This window comes from Uranotaenia lowii, chromosome 3 (assembly GCF_029784155.1).
Source record: "Uranotaenia lowii strain MFRU-FL chromosome 3, ASM2978415v1, whole genome shotgun sequence".
NCBI classification, from domain to species: Eukaryota; Metazoa; Arthropoda; class Insecta; order Diptera; family Culicidae; genus Uranotaenia; species Uranotaenia lowii.
This window is the reverse complement of record NC_073693.1, coordinates 105,119,253-105,136,797: the sequence shown is the minus strand read 5'-3', so window position 1 is coordinate 105,136,797 and position 17,545 is coordinate 105,119,253. Positions and strand designations below refer to the sequence as shown.

Sequence of the window (17,545 nt, the reverse complement as noted above, 5' to 3'; positions counted from 1 at the left end):
CAAGTATTTTTGCGTTTTTAAATTTTGAAAAAGTGAATTGAAAAGTAGTCGTTATTTGTCACATTTTGGCATCTTTAGATTTTTTGAAATACGAAGTACATAATTTATGACGACTTTCCAAAGGTAGCTGTTTTTCGAACTTTTTATCAATTTGGATTTTCTGAGACAATTCCTACACCTAAGCTCAGCTTTGCACTAGATTTTGAGTACGTTAACGTAAGGTTTAGGCAATAAAACTATAAGCAAAAGAAAGAAAAATTCATACCGGTTCTAGTGGTGTAACTGCATTGGCGGTGCAATGCTTGGCAAAAATATGATAAATAAAACAGTGAACTAGTTTCTGAATTTTGAGAAGTCAGCACAAATTCTTGCTTGGCAGACGGGCGCAGTGGGTGGTAATATCTCAAAGCTATTTTGCACACGAAGACGGATGAAAAGAAACGAAAAAACAAACAAGCATTAGCTCAAATTTTCTAGTTTTACTTTCAGAAATATATTTATTATATTTTTGTAAAGCATTGCACCGCCAATGCAGTTACATCACTAGAACCGGCATGAATTTTGCTTTCTTTTGCATATAGTTTTATTGCCTAAACTATACGTTAACGTACTCAAAATCCAGTGCAAAGCTGAGCTTAGGTGTAGGGATTGTTTCAGAAAATCCAGATTCATAAAAAGTTCGCAAAATAACTACCTTTGAAAAGCCGTCAAAAATTATGTGTTTAGTATTTTAAAAATCTAAAGACGCCAAAATGTGACAAATTACGTCTACTTTTCAATTCACTTTTTCAAAATTTTCTACTGTAACAGGAACAGCTTTGGCAGTTGATTGATTGAAAAGTACGGGTTTTACACAACTTTTTTACATTTTTTGTGGCCATGATCTTAGACATTTTTTAAAAAATGTTCCATATGTGCAACATAAAGCTTCTAACTTCAGCTTTCTCAGGCACTAAGTGAAAATTTTTTCGAGCCCTTAATAACTGATTTACAACCTTTGTCCTGAAGCATGTTTTTTCAAAAAATTTTTCTTGTACTGTAAATAACTTTAAAGTTATTTATTGTCGCTGAAACATATTTGAGTCGAATTATAAGCTTTTCAAAACTATAAATTTGGTAGAAATCGGTTGAGAAACAAGGGAGTTTTAGCGAAAATGGTGTTTGCCGTCATTTGACCGCTCGCGGTATGAATAGGTATATACAAAGTGTCGGTATGTTTAGTGTTAAATACGGATAGCAACTTTAAATGAAAATGAATTATATTGTAATACTTAGACACAAACTTTTACAAATAGTTTTTCTATGGTTATTGCCTATTTGAAAACTCTTTGATTCTTTTCTCTTTCCTCTGCCTCACATTTTAGAAGTCTTTACTGCTTTAATGCTTAAAAAGCACAAAGTAATGTTTTGAATAATCAATACTTTTAAATTTTCGATTTTTCTTTCTTTTCCCACCAATTTGAGTTAATATATTCGTAATAAATTCATAGTAAACATTTGAAATTTAAAAAAATTAAACAATTCAAATAACAAAATCAAGCATGTTTAGCAAAAAAAAAGGAACTCGTTTCATTAAACAAAATTATAATACTAAGAAAATAAAAACGAAAAACAGGTATTTATCTTAAAGTTTTGGAGTTCAGAGTTCACCTGCTGCATCCCAAAAGAACTTTGGGAGCTAAACGGCTCTGGATCGGTTGGGAAGGCGAAGTATCAGCCCCTTTGATTCGTAGAACGAATAGTAGAACGAATAAAAATAAGTGAAAATGGTGCAGAAGACCACCCTACATCTTATTTGAGACTTTTAACTGAATAGAGAGTGCAAATCCTGCTGCAGAGAGCTTGAGTAATAATGTTTTTGTTTTCCTTTCTCCCCTTCAATGTGGGGAGGGGGTCCACGGACGGCTAAAACAACATTTTTTTTGTGAACAAATAACATTAAATTTCACATATGGCCCCATTTGCTTGATAAGTTTTCAAGCTATACTTATTTTCCTTCTTCCCGTTTCTCCTCTGGTAGAAGGCTTGAATTTTTTTTAAAACTATGCGATAAAACCTCCCTCATTCCCGGCTCTGTACTGTATAGAAAAATTTTCGTACTCGAAAACTTTTTCTTTTCTAGGTTAAATTGTTGAAGAGGTGGATAAGGAGGTGTTGGATAAGTTCCCAAAGTAGACAAAAAATGTGCGGAGCTCTTTTCCCCTTTCTTATCCCCCACTGGAAGCTGAAAAGGGTTTTTTTTTAATAACCATAGAATTTCTGCTCGTACCCTAATACTCTTTCCTGTAAAATTTGGCTAAATTCATTTGATGAGCTCTTGAATTTATTAAAACACACGTACATATGACACCTCTTTTCTCTTTCGTATCCCGTGAGAGGAATCAAATCATCTTAGAAATATTTCTTCTTTTGAAATACTTTTTCTAATTTGTTACCATCTGCTTATCTGGAGAGAATCATTAAAAAAACATTTCTTTCACTCGAATATACTTCCATGATAAATTTGGTTTTTTATCCGATTATATCTCGAGAAATGCATACAAGGGAGACCAATCCCCCCTTCTTATACCCCCAGTGGAAAGACAGAAGGGTCGCATACATCGTAGAAACTTGACTCGTAGATTTATACCTATGTGAAATTTGGAATAATTTGCATGATTAGCTATCGAATAATGCATTAAATATATTGTTTATTGTTTATTGTTGCTTTTAAATCGTCTGACATTGTTGTCTTAATGATAAAACTTAATTTAAGGTTACATAAATAAATAAATTGCTCGAGCGATGATTTTTCAACTATTATTTCTCAATTCGTCTCTTAGATAAGATTCAATACGACGTTTAAAGGTTGTGGTACATACATTGAAGTCGAAAAGCGTATAAAATCGTAGGAAGCTAATTTTTGCAGACCGTAAAGGGTCGTTACTACCATACCGCGTACTTCTTGATTCGAGTGAAAGCCAGTCTCGATTTCGAAGAGCTCGTTCTGGAGCATAGATATTACAGCGAGATAGCAACCATGAACAGTCGATTTCATTTCGTAAAACCTTAGCCACGAACAGTGATTGGCCGATGACATGACGATCCGAGAGTGTGTGAAGACCCAGTAAAGCACAACGCTGGGCAACCGGTGGCAGGTTTAGAGGATTCTCCCAAGGCGACTCCCGAAGAGTATATCGGACAAATCTTCTTTGAATAGCTTCAAAACGTGCAATCCATACAGCTTCAAATGGCCACCAAACAAGGCTTGCAGATTCTAATGTTGAACGAACCAAACAGCAGTATAGAGCTCGCAGGCAGGCAGGATCAGTAAATTCTTTGCTCATACGAATTATAAATCCCAGCATCCGGTTAGCTTTTTCAATAGTAGCAGAGTAGTGGTGCTTAAAAGTCATATGACTGTCTAAAATAACACCAAGATCCTTTATTCGGTCTACACGATGTAAATGTTCGCCAACAATATTATAATCGTACAAGAAAGGCTGTTTCCTGCGTCCAAATGTTATGATACAACACTAAGCAACACTCAAAACCAGAGAGTTGACAGTACACCAGTTCACTACTGTATCAAGGTATTGTTGTAATTCGTAGCAATCAGCAAGACTGTTTATGATCAGAAATATTTTCAGATCATCCGCATACATGAGTACTCCACATCCAGCAAGAAGCGTGTTTATATCATTGCAGAACAGCGTGAACAATAATGGTCCCAAATTACTACCTTGTGGTACCCCTGCAATCGGATTGAATTCTGTTGATTCAGTGGAGCCAATTCTGACTGCTAAACGACGGTTTGTTAGGTAGCTTCTGATCCATATACACAGTCTTTCCGAAAATCCTAAACGACGTAACTTTCTGAGAAAAATTTCGTGATTCACTGAATCAAACGCAGCTGTAATATCCGTATATATAGCATCAATTTGCTTTCCGCCATCAATATTGGATAAACATAATGAGGTAAACACTGTCAGGTTTGAGGTTACTGATCGTTTGGGAAAAAATCCATGCTGATTTTCAGAAATCCAATTCCGGCACGCTGAAAACATTACATCATTGACGATCCTCTCCAAAACCTTCGAGCAGGCAGCAAGCGACATGACACCTCGATAATTACTCACATCCTGTTTGTCACCTTTTTTAAACACAGGGCTCATGAATGATCTTTTCCAGATGTCAGGAAATTTTTGTTGATCGAAGGACTGATTAAATATGTGAGTTAGAGGCTTTACTAGTATGGCGCTACATCTTTTCAAAACGCACGAAGGTATTCCATCTTTTCCGGCTGAGGTAGAAAACTTCAAATTGTTGATAGCATCAAGAACCATTTCTTCAGTAATCGCGAAGATGTCGAGGTCTAACACATCTCTGGGTAACAGAGTGACGGCTGCATTTATTTGATCTGTACTTAACGAATGCATCGGAAAAACACTGGAAAAATTACTGGCAAAGAGGTTACATTTCTCAGCAGAAGATTTGGCAGTTCTGTCTTTCAAATGAAGCATCGCAGGTAGACCAGACTCCTTTCTTTTATTGTTAACAAACTGCCAGAACGTTTTTGGATTGCGGCGAAGCTTAGATTGCGTGCGATCCAAATAGCGACGGTAGCAAAAACGATTGTAGATCCGATATCTTCTGGTGGCATCATTTAATTTCATTTTGATAAACGGACAGCGGGAGCTACTAAACTGTCGTAACCGTTTTGATCGAAGCCGTTTTAACCGTTTTAGTCGAATATTTGTCCAAGGAGGTCGGAGCGGATGCCGAACCAGCGGTACCGAATTATCGAAAACTTCAGTCATAATGGAGCAGAATGTACTCTCAGCCATATCTACATCAGTACATCTTTAGAGAATCGTCCAGACAATTTCAGATAGCGCTCGGTTCATTAACTATATGGAAGACCCCTCCTCTCTTTGTATCTCCCCAATAGAAGTGGATGGAGCTGCAAATAATTATAGAATCCTTTCTCGTACCCAAATAACCACCCATGTAAAATTTGGTTCGTTTTGGTTGATAAGTTCTCAAATTTTGCAAAAAATTGTATGGGAGGACCCTCCCCCTTTTCTATATCCACACTGAAAAGGAGGAGGAGTCTTGAAAATATTCTTCCTATCCATATACTCTAGTACGCCAAATTTGATTCCGTTCGCTTGATTAATTCTAGAATTGTGCGAAAAATTCTATGGGAGCCCCCTATCTTGCTTCCTATTTCCCCATTGGAAGGAGGGAGGGGTACCAAACAATCATGGAAACATTTCTCGTACCGAAATACACTCCCATGCAAAATTTTGTTTCATTTACATGATCAGTTCTCGAGTTATGAAAATTTATTACATTTATTTGAGAGACCCCCTCCACCCCTTCCAGGAATAGGGAGGGGTCACAAACCATTTTAAGAATCATTTCCGGCTGGCAAAACCCCGATCTGCCAAGTTTCACGCAAATCGATTTAGAAGTTTTCGAGTCTATAGGGAACAGATAGACAGACAGTCAGATATCCTAGTTCAATTATTTTAAAAACAAGCCGTATTTCTACTAAATAAAATGCAAAATAAATCTCCAGATCGTTTATTGGAGCTCGAGAGATTCATCCTGATAATATATTCATTCTCACAATAAAGATTCATTTAAAAATCGAATCGAAGTAAAAATTTAAAACAAAACTCTCCTTTAGAATAATACTTGTGAACAAAAATACAATTCAGAGTTCATAGGATAGGATGAAAAATGAATATAAATTCAACGGAACTCAACAACATAGAGTTTAAAATAAAAATCCTGTGCCAGAGCTAGGTCCAGCTATCCAGATAAGAATTCAAAGTTAGTCTCTGATTTAAAAACCAAAATCAAAACTCATTCTAGAAAATGAATGGATAATTTGAATAAGGAACATTTTTTGTCATTTCCTCTTAGAATTGGTTCAATCTTTAGGAAAAATAATGAGCATTGAAATATATTACCATATCGAATGTTGGCAGATATAAATTTGAAAATTGAATAAAAAAAGACCTTTTTCGTTATTTATAATCAGATTTTATTTTTAATTTTTTTTTCGGGTAGTTTTTTCGGCTTGCAGTCTTGTTTTTAGCAAAAACGACGTATTGATTTACGTTTCCAACGTTTCGATCCTTATTGGATCTTCTTCAGGGACTAGAATAGTGTTTATTTAGTTAGTTCTGCTGATTATAATTTATGCTTTCTTACCGAAAAGATGCCGTTTTCTTGTGAGTGTCGACTCGGCTGGTCGTGTATAGCTGTCTTTTGATCTGTTTTCCGAATAATTTAATTTTAATTCGTGTTTTTCGATGTAAGGTGTAGTGTATCGACTTACTGCGTACAGATGTTTGCGGATAAAAATCCGTTTGTCTAGTGATTTTGGGATTAATTTTCCACAGCATCGAACTTTTAGCACAGTCTTCACTTTTCACTTATTTTGTTTTGATCAAAAATCAGTTGTTGTGTATGTGTGTTGGTGTTGTAGTTTTTCTTGTGTGTATTTTTTTTTGTTTTAATACCTGGCAGTTCGCTTATTTTTCCGAGTCATTCATGTAAGGCATGCTACATAGAACTGAAGAAGATCCAATAAGGATCGAAACGTTGGAAACGTAAATCAATACGTCGTTTTTGCTAAAAACAAGACTGCAAGCCGAAAAAACTCCCCGAAAAAACATATTTCCAGTCGAATTTCTCTACCACAAAAAAATAATCAGATTTTAAAGATATCTAGGTCAAGCTCCGTGTAGGGATGAGACAAAGGATATGCAGAAAATAAATCAAATTTAATTAAAAATAAAATAAAATAATAGTTGTAATTGGCAACACTGAAGATAAAATAAATGTCTATGGCAACGTTGGTTATTTTGGCAAAACAAACAAAACAAAGTCAGTCATTTATTTATTCTTGTGAGTGAAAGCCGTGTCTGAGTGAATCTCTGAATTGAGATTCATAAGAATCGTAAAATCGCGACACCCCGTATTTGAATTTATACAAAAAATTAAGAATTAGGATTATTGATAAATTGCAGCTGCAAAACTGTAGAACTAATAATTTATCTCATAATAGTAATAAAATATATTCTTTTCAAATTCAAAGGAAATTTTTATCAGTGCCTCATTAAAGTTGTAATTTGTAAATATGTATTGCTTTGTCGAAAGTTTGAAGGAAGGTATGAAACCTTATTTTAACTCTTTACCATTTGCTTAACCTATATGATTCCTTCAAAACCCAAGGAGTAAACATTCAAAAATGTAAACTTTATTTGGTGAAATTTTCATATTTATAAAATTTTCCCTTCATTCTTTTCCAATCGAACGCGAGTTACAACTTTCTGAAAAATGTATGAAAATAAGAAAAAAAACTTGAAGTGCGTTTTCTCGAAAACAGCTTTGGTGCACGGGTAAATCTTTGGCTTATATGTTACTTGTTTAGTGTATTTCGTATGAATTAAGTTGTTATACTTAATATTTTGAAACTTATGAACATTTGTGTATGTTTAATTAGCAAGTAATCTGAAGAAATTTTTTTTTGAAAACATGTTATTCCATAGAGTCGTACAGTTTTTTTTTGCAAAAAAATGTGCATTACAGCCGCAAATCCCGAATTAATTTATAGGTATTTTCGGGGGCACCGTCCTTGTTTGAGATTTTATAAATTTCGAGCTTTTGATATAGTTAGCTAGTTTTAATGCCTGTTTATAGCAAAACTTTTAATTATTTTTCTTCTCGGGGGTCCGGAGCAATTGTCCCCCATTGCTTGCCCTCTTAATCCGGCGTTGACTTTTAGCTATTTTTGTGAAAATTTTAAAGCAAAAATACCCAATGAGTGATTTTTTACAGCATTTACAAAAAAGATACAATTGGATGTGGGACACCCTTTATCATAAGTGTGTAAAAATGTATTCAGGAAGTTTTACAAAAATTGACTTTATTTCATAACGAAATGTTAAGTTACCTTTGAAATTCCTTATATTTATATCTAAAATCTTTCCATATTCCTGAATGATTCCCTAACATGTTCAACTCACCTCTCCAAGTGTGGCCATCAGATCCTCAACCCGCTTCGGTGGATTTCCATCGATTTCGCTCTGTGGAATCCCATCAGTGGGGAAGGGCTGCAGCAGCGGTTCCCGTTCCGGTGGCGGTGGGAACACATTCCGAGTGGCATTGGTCGTGGTCGAGCTGTATTTGTACGTTACGGTCGTGGGTGGTGCTGGTGGAGGATGACCGGCACGATCCGGATAGTCCCCGTTCGGTACCGGAGATCCGTACCGATTGTTGGTCGTGTTGTGACGTTCCTCCCGATAGATGTAGGTATTAGGGCCTGACGGAGGTCCTTCAATGGCACGGAAGCTGTTCGGAGACTGCGGAGGATACGGTCCGGTTCCATTTGGATGTGCCGGATAGTAGTTTGTGGTAGAGTGTTTGGTGTCCTTCTTGTAATAGATCGATTTCGCGGTGTTTGGCGGAAGCTGATGGTCGATAATGGTGGTCACCGGATATTCTTGCACATTATTCGAAGTATTGATGGTTTCATTTTTGACCAGGACCGTTTTGTGGCTTGGGCTCACATGTCTAGAGGGCGAAACGTCACGTTCCGGATAGGCTACCGGGAGAGTATTGCTCGTTTGACTGAAAGCTTCATTGCGATACGACAACGTTTGATTCAGTTCACTATCCGGGGGAAGCTGATAGGTATAGGTTCGTACCTAAAAGTAAATCCATGAAATTGTTTAAAAGATCCTCAGATAAATTGAAATTGAGTTTAACTTACTGTGGTTGTAACCTTTGTGTTGGGTCGTGGCAGAATATCATCCGAGAGTGGGATATTGGCCAGAGCTTTGGAGGCCGGTGCCGAATCCACGGTGACCGTTTCGTTGTAGTGGACATTTCTGGGTAAAGTAAGCTCCGAATTGGGTGTGGCCGTTCGCGTTTCAGTGTAATACTGCTCGGTGCGCACTGGAGTGACCGTTCGGGAACGATTTATGCCGCCGTAGATGCCGTTGTTGGTGTCGGAGCTGTAGGAGACGTTCTTTACGGTAGTTGAAGCGTTTTCATACGATGGACTTCGGCGTCTGGATCGGGATTGACGCACTTCGTAGCTTCCGGGAGAATCGAATACCAGTTCGCGAGCTACCGGGTTTCGATTGCTGGAATAGGTGTGTGTTGTTTCGACCACCCTGGAACCAGGTTCACTAGAAGTAGGAAGATATTTGAACTTTAAATAAATTTTCAGATTTTACTATTTCATCCAACTCACTATGACGAATCGATCCCAGTTCTGCTTAGACTTCTGCCTGAAATATTAAAAGGGTACATCTTTTAGAAGAATACTCTCAGGAGGGACCTAAATTTACGGTTGGTTTTGTTAATGTAATTATGTTATCGGATATATCGGTGAAATTTTATATTCTTCGAGAAAAACTATTTAAGATTCGATTGATAAGACGGTTAGAAGGTAAAAATAAAATGAAAGATGTTGAAAATGATCAAAAGACAAATTTTAAACTGAAAAACATTTCATCACATTTCATTTTTTTTGTTCCTCACGGGCCTATTACATTGCAATGCACAGTGGTGCAGAGCATCAATCTAGCTGTACGAAATTAATAGCGCCCAGGCATATTTATCCACCGATAGCGAGATAAATATGCTATCTTTTTTGTTATTTAAACTAGGGCTCGACAATGTTGTTTATCTGGCCAAAATACATAAATTTGTCGAATATGTCGAATACATTACCCTAAGGAGTTACAGTCATAGTAAAAAAAATACCTTGAAACACAGTTTTTTGAATCTGACACGTTGTAGATGGAATAAAATGGTTCGCTGTCTTTGAAACAAAGTTGTAACAAGCCACGATCTACAATTGTCTTATACATTATGATGGTTTAAAAAGTTGCTGAAGTTCTACAGAAAAATTTCACTCGCTTTCACTGTATTGTACTCACAATTTTTGAAGGCTCGTCCATTAAAAAGTGCATATTTTCGCAACACCACCTTTTTGTTATGTTTTTTTAAGATAAGCGGGACCATTTCCATTTAAATAAGCGGGGAAATCAATGGAACTAACAGAGTTTTGAGTGATTGAAAATACTCTTTTTTCTATAAAAATTACCTATTTTATTTTGAAGAAAATATTTAATTTATTGATTAAGTGCATTATACTTTAATATTTTGAATTAAAAAACTTAACTTAAATTCAATTTCCTAAATCTTTCAAACTTAAAAAAATGGAACTAATGTGGCAAATTTGGTAGAGCACTAAATTAGTATTTGGTATCAGATAAATCAATAATTGAACCGGTTTGCTAATATCTGATATCAAATACTAATTAATGGCATACATTCTACTTTTTGTTGGTGGTATTAGCATTTATGAGATGCTAGCCTTCATATCGTCAAAAAATGTTTGCTCTTCAGTTAAGTTATTCTAAAAGTAAAACCTCATGAATACAAATGAAACTATATGTCCATGAAAGTTAAAAGATTGCCCTTTCTAATGGATATAATGTTAATTCTGATATGTTTGCAACTTCCAGAGATATTTAACTACGAATACATTCAATTTAAAAATAAATCTTCCAAAAAGTATCCTTAAACTTCAAAATAGTGTCTCGACATCTTTAACGAAATTGTGTAGTTTTACAATTATCAAAACTCTCTCATACAAAGTTTGTCTCAGAACTCGCTTCGAAAAAAGTCAAACGAATTTTTTGTTTTTTAAGGTCAGTTTTTGAAAAAACTGTCTTTAAAACATATTGTTTCAAAAGATAAAACTTTGACGTATTCAACAAAGTTTTTTAAAATTTTATGATCTACAATTGACGTCGTAGTGATAACATGATAATTACAAAAAATAGAAAAATTATCTCGCTTAAAGGTGAATTAATCCGGAAATAATTTACAATAAACTATGCGCATTTCAAAACAATGAAGCATTTCATAACGTGTCATAAAGCTATTTTGACATTTAAGCCTTCAAAAAGCCCATGATCACATTTTTCAAGTTATAAGCCAGTGTGCAACGAGTAGATTTTTTTTACCTTTATTTGATTCACGAATCCTTTCCTACATTTTTTAGATTGATCATCATGACATTTTCTCGGATTACCATCAATAACTAGATCTTAAGTTTAAATGTCTCAAACTGTTTTCTCCGTGAGGTGGCATAAGGAAAACAACAGAGAAAAAAAACCATTTGCTTGTTTTAAACCACCGGCATACAACGTCCGGCAAAGCTGCCCGACTGTGTGTGTGTGTATGTAAACAGGCAGCAGGAAAGCAAAAAAAAAATCTCTCGCCACAATCCACAAGCCAGCATTGTGCGTGTTTTTGGCATATAAACAATGACAATTAACCTCCCTCCATCTGGCTCAGGTTAAACTATAGGATGGGCAAGGTGAAGGTTGAAAATTGTTGTGAGTTCGATTCTCACCGTCAGCTTTTTTTTTAATTTTATTGTTTCTGGAATAAATTATTCAATAGGATGAAAATCTCATAAAATATGTTTCTTGTTTTGCTTGAACGTTTGTTTGTAGTGGTCCTGCATCATTCTGCCCGAGAGCCAGATCCCTGCAACGTTACACGATTTGTCTATGTATCGTGTGACCAACATCTTTTAAATAAGTGGTCGTGAATCTCGGTTTTAAGCTTTTTTCCTCAGATTTAAGCTTTTTTTGCCTTGAGAGCATAGGAGACGAAAGCTTAAATCTGAGGAAAAAAGCTTAAATCTGTCAAAACGAGGGGAAAAAAGGGGAAATCTGAGAGATGTGCTACATACGGTTTGAATAGCGTTGCCGCCGCCTGCCGAGAGCTCGACTCTTTATGCCAGTGACGGGAAAGCAATCATATCATTTTTAGCGCAATGCACATTTCAGCACATTTCAGCTTGTAGTTAGCTCCGATTGGCATTGACATTTTGCAATCTTTTATTTGAGTGTAGGAACTGTATCCAATGACAATGTTTGAAGAAAAACAGAAAATTTAAAATTAAAATTTAATTTAATTTGTTTTTGTAGCTTAAGAATATTAAGAATTGTTTGTAATTTTTGCCCCTAAATTTATACAAATGATATAATACCATCTTTCGATAATAAATGGTTTTGAAAGAAATATTTAAAAAATCATTTGAGTCTAAATGGAAAATAACTATTATTGATGATTTCATGCTTTCTATGGTAAGTGGCATCCGGTCAATAATTTTTAAGATGCTGGAATACTATAAAACCATGCCACAGTGGTCCAAAAGGGCCTAAAGTGGAACTTTTTCCTAGTACTTTTGTCTTTCATTTTAACTGTTAGGTGTCTTTAGAGCATTTGATATTTAGACTGTTCCTCATAACATGGAAGTATCAAAAATTAGTCGCAACCTACTACGGTTAAAATAAAACACTTACTTAAAAAAGATTAGCTTGAGCTCCTCATTAAGTCATTGAACCTGGAATGCCGCCTTAAACTTTTACTGAAACTGATTTGATACTTTTGTGTTCGACAATTTATTCCATCTTCATTAGTACTTAAACATCTCGGATTCCATAACCGCAGGCGTGGTTAAGTAGAACGAACTCCACATCACCTATGGTTGAAAATCCGTCTTTGATCGAGGCCATCAATTCTGTCCAGAAGTCAAAAGAATGGTGTCTGAGATTGACAGCACGTTCTCAAGGAACAGAAGTGATGCTCTCTCTTTATAAATTAACAATGGTACCAGCCACGTCCTTTTAGTCAAGGATCGACGTCACTTCTGCAATCTAACGGAGGAAAAAAATTGGTGCGAATGTGGGAAGAAGGAATAAGATCAACAGACACTTTTGACAAATGTAAAGATTTTGTTTTTGAAACATGGTCGAACTGTTAGATTTTGTTAATTGATATTTTTATAATGTTACTAGCAGACCCGGTAAACTTCGTCTTACCATGTTCAACTTGGCGGCCATTTTCAATTTTTCCTAGTTTTCTTTACATTTCCCTTCTTTCCCTTTACTCGAATCGACCCGCTCAGTTCTATCCAAATTAAACCAAAGAATTTAAACTCAACGGGTCTTTTAAAATCCAATTTTTGTAACTTGTTCAATAAATAACTGCATGTTGATAATATGTATGTTTCATTTGCTGTATTCCATTCAGTAGATTTATTCCGTTTTGTTATATTGTTTTTATTATCGGGACAATTTTTGGAGTATTTGCCGAATACTTTGCCTAGCGCAGTGCTTTCAGCTCCCAATTAGCTTTGAATGGTGTAATTTTAGAGCCGAAGAAATAAAAAACATAAGAAAAGATTTTTTACTAACCATTTTCAAACAGCTTTTTATTCACCATCCTCATCCTTCGACGCAGTTTGAAGTAAAATCCATATTTTTACCAAAATCATTTCCAAAAAGATTCGCCTGATACTTAAGTTATAGACTTTACACATTTCAACTTAGAATGTTCAAAAACAGCACTTGTCATGGCATTAAATCTGACGATTTTTTTATATTCAAGCAAAAAATGCAAATTAATTCCTTTGACCTTTAACTCAATAAATCAAAGAAACGATTAGTTTTGAAAAGAGGAAACATATGTTTAGATATATTCACTCATTATTTTAAAGATTTTAATTGAAGCAGTTCTGATTTCAAAATTTCCTGAACATTGTTGGTGGTGATCTGCGATTTCATTTAGGATTATGTTATATTTTTAAGATTTAATAACAATTAATTTTAAAGCAGATTTTTATTTTAAATTTAATAGATCGAAAAGAAATAATCTGTTCAGGCTTCGATGGTTTCATGAGTTCATTTTGTATCCTTGAAATGATCATAAAAACAAAACCTTAATAAAAATTACGTGTCTTTTTTACTGTAAATCTTAATTTTCTAAAATGAAACATTGGTCAAATCCTAACGAATATCACCACAGTTCAACTTTCATATTCTCTGAAAAAAATCCTAAGTTTTTCTCCGGAATAAATTAATGCATGGTACTTCAATTTCACTGAATGCTGTTCAACCAAAAGATCTTGATTTACAAAGACCTTTATAATAATTTTTAATATCCGCTTCAGATTCAACACTCGGGATATCCTTCCTGGCCATTTTGGAGGTAAAATTCTTAAGTTGTAGATGTTTCATAGATAAATGGCGCGTTTTCACTTATTCCACCTAAGAAATTATAGGAATTAATATTATTTTTTACACTTTCAGGTCATATTAAAAGTTCATCATAAAAAACTGTGCCCCTGGAATATCAATCACGAAAAAACTTTTCAACAAAGAAGTGAATCAAAAGTCTCTTCTATATAGCCAAAATATGTAAAACAAAAACACGCTTTTCATGTTAAGTTTGTACTTGAATTGTGTGTAAACAAACAGTAAACGTGTAAACAGTTTTTTGGTGAATGATTTTAAAAAAGGGTTAAGTTTATTTAATCAATTTTTTTTTTCGGGCCAAACAATTTTTAGATGAAGTAATAATGTACCTATACATTTTTTGTAAAATTGGATAGTTTGCACTTGCTCCAGTCTACTTTCTTAATTGAAAATTCATGTCCTCACTTTTTGTTATCAAAAAGAAAATTATTTTATTGATAACTTCAATTTACGTTTGCGAAAAAATCAAATAGTTTATTCGGCCTTTTAAAACTTCAATCCTATCTAATCTATTTCAAAGAACAGACTCTTGTTGAGAGATCGAATGACCAAGTTGGTTAAAATCCTGTATAAATAAACAAAATAGAATAGAATAGACTCTTGTTCAGTTAATGTGTCTAGCGTTCTAGGCGTATTGGATTATACGAAATTGAATGTAAAGCTTCCCAGTTTCTTATTTTCAAACGTCTGCAAAGTGTCAAACATTATTTCATATTTATCATTACAAATTCATATTTTTTGGACAACAATTTACTACTTAAATTAACACGAATTAAAAATGGTTTTAATATTTGAAATCGTTTATATGGTTTTGATTCGATCGATAAAATATCAATCCGTGTCACATCTAGGCGTCATTTATTACCATGTGCTGTGTACAAATAAGCAAGAAAAAAAAACATATCTAGGTTGCATATCGCCCCCACGTGCATAAGAAATATAGGTACTTGGTTGAGAAATAGGCGCCTAATTTTTAAATTTTTCCAGAAATCAATGAACAGTATGCATTGGTTACTATTATCTTGCATCGACGTTTGCTAGCGACGCCTCGCCCATGGAGACGAAAAACAAACCCCTCGAAGAAAAGAAAATCTCTAAAAATGGAGCTTGACTTTTCAATTTCAGATTTTGGCCAAACAAATATTATATGTTTTATTCGATCAGCAGAATGTCAACCTGAGTCACATCTAGGCGTCATTCATAACCATGTGCTGAAGAAATGAGCTAGGAATCAAGAACAAAAAAATCACATCAAGGCTTCATATCGCCACCACTTTCATTGAAAATATGCTTGGTTGAGAAATACGCGCCAAAATATTCTCACTGATCAGTGTGCTATGCCATGGTTACTATCTTCTAACGACGTCTGCTTACGACGCCTCGACCTTGGAGACGAAAAACAAACCGCCTAAAGGAAAAAATATCTCGAGAAAATGGAAGCCATGACTTTTATTTCATTCAAAAAACTACAAATTTAATTATTACGGACAATTGATGCGACTTTGTGTTGTTTTTATTCGATATAAACCGATTCGCATGGCTACAGAATATTCTAAAAATAATTTCATTCGAATCGTTTGGGTCATTTCGGAGGAGTAGTACTACAAACACCGTTACAAGAGAATTTTATATAATAGATTTTCAAACTAATCTTACCAATAATTGAAAATTATGATAAATTTAAAACAATCTCACAGAACTTTTCAACGGTGATTTTGAAAGACTGAACAGACGGCTTTTTCAAACTGAAGTGTTGTTGCATTTGTCTGTTGGGTATCTGTTTGATTGTTGTCTGTTGTTTGTGTTGGAAGAGAATCTGTGTTTTTAACAATTTTTGGGAGAGATTTTGTTTTATAATTGTATTTCTTCAGGTTGTTTAGTATGTTAGCGTACATTGCATTAAGATTGTTGGTATCTGTTTTCAAATTGACTGTGTTCTGATTATTGAATATGTGGCACATTTCTAGGAACTTTAAAGTATGTGTTGAAACTGCTATCGAGAATTTTTGTCTGTGTTATGTTGAACCTGGCTAGTGAACGGTAGACAATGTGCAACTCGAGACCCCATACACCCAACCTTCGGGTAGTGGTCATATCACCTCTTGTCTGCAATTCCGATTCTCTACCTCCCCGTGATGCTAGCTGGGGTGCGAGCAACTTTAGCGGAGATCGGGTACCCAACCCCGGTGGATGCTTTGGTCGCATGCAGACTGAGTCAGGGGGCTTCGTACGCGTCTGTTCTCCATGTCAGGGGCGGCGTGCGGAGTGCAACAGCGTCCTGGTGGTGTTCGGGACCCAAAACAGCAACATCACGACGGTCCTCCTGCGAGATAGTGGGGTTAGCTGCGGACCTTGTGAGCCTGTGACTACAAAAAACATAAGCAACGAACAACGAACAACAAATTTCGGATGGAAATCGGCAAAGACCCACGCGACGAAAAGGACTAGCGATTGGAAATTTGGAACATGGAACTGCCGATCTCTAAATTTTGTAGGCAGTACCCACGTGCTCTCCAACGAATTGAAAAGCCGCAAATTCGACATCGTAGCGCTGCAGGAGGTATGCTGGAAGGGCTCCACGGTACGAACGTATCCAGATGGTCGTGCCATCTACCAGAGCTGCGGCAACACACACGAGCTTGGAACAGCTTTTATAGTGATGGGAAAGATGCAAAAGCGCGTGTTCGGGTGGTGGCCGATCAACTCACGAATGTGCCGGTTGAGAATCAAGGGCCGGTTCTCCAACATCAGCATCATCAACGTGCACAGCCCTCACCTCGGTAGTACCGGTGACGACAAAGACGAATTTTACGCGCAGCTGGAGCGTGAATACGACCGTTGCCCAAAACATGATATCAAGATCGTCATCGGGGATTTCAATGCTCAGGTCGGCCAGGAGGAGGAATTCAAACCGACAATTGGAAGGTTCAGTGCACACCAGCTGACCAACGAAAACGGCCTCAGACTTATTGATTTCACCGCCTCCAAACGAATGGCTGTACGTAGTACCTTTTTCCAGCACCGCCTTCCACACAAGTACACCTGGAGATCACCGTACCAAACTCAATCACAGATCGACCACGTTTTGATTGACAGCCGGCACTTCTCGGACATCATCGACGTCAGATCCTGTCGGGGCGCCAACATCGAGTCGGACCATTATCCGGTGATGGTGAAGATGCGCCCAAAACTCTCCGTAGTGAACAACAAGCGAAACCGGCGCCCGCCTCGGTTAAATATCGCGCGACTGAAGCAACCTGAGGTCGCGGCAGACTACGCGCAATCGGTCGAAGCAGCGCTGCCGGCAGAGGGCGAGCTTGACGAAGCCCCTCTCGAGGACTGTTAGGATAATATCAAGACAGCCATCAACAGTGCTGCGGAGAACGTCATCGGTTTCGTGGAGCGATCTCGACGAA

At 36.2% G+C, this 17,545-nt stretch overlaps 1 protein-coding gene across 2 annotated transcripts in view; it reads right to left on the bottom strand.

Moving 5' to 3' along the window:
• Positions 1-17,545, bottom strand: part of LOC129756555 (rho GTPase-activating protein gacJ) — a 107,772-nt gene that overhangs the window by 7,658 nt on the left and 82,569 nt on the right. For both annotated transcript variants that reach the window (XM_055753461.1, XM_055753462.1), the window contains 3 exons: positions 9,257-9,293; positions 8,771-9,191; positions 8,025-8,705 (listed from right to left, as the gene is read on the bottom strand). In XM_055753461.1, the coding sequence (XP_055609436.1) occupies positions 8,025-8,705; positions 8,771-9,191; positions 9,257-9,293 (1,139 nt within the window). The remainder of the gene's footprint in view (positions 1-8,024; positions 8,706-8,770; positions 9,192-9,256; positions 9,294-17,545) is intronic.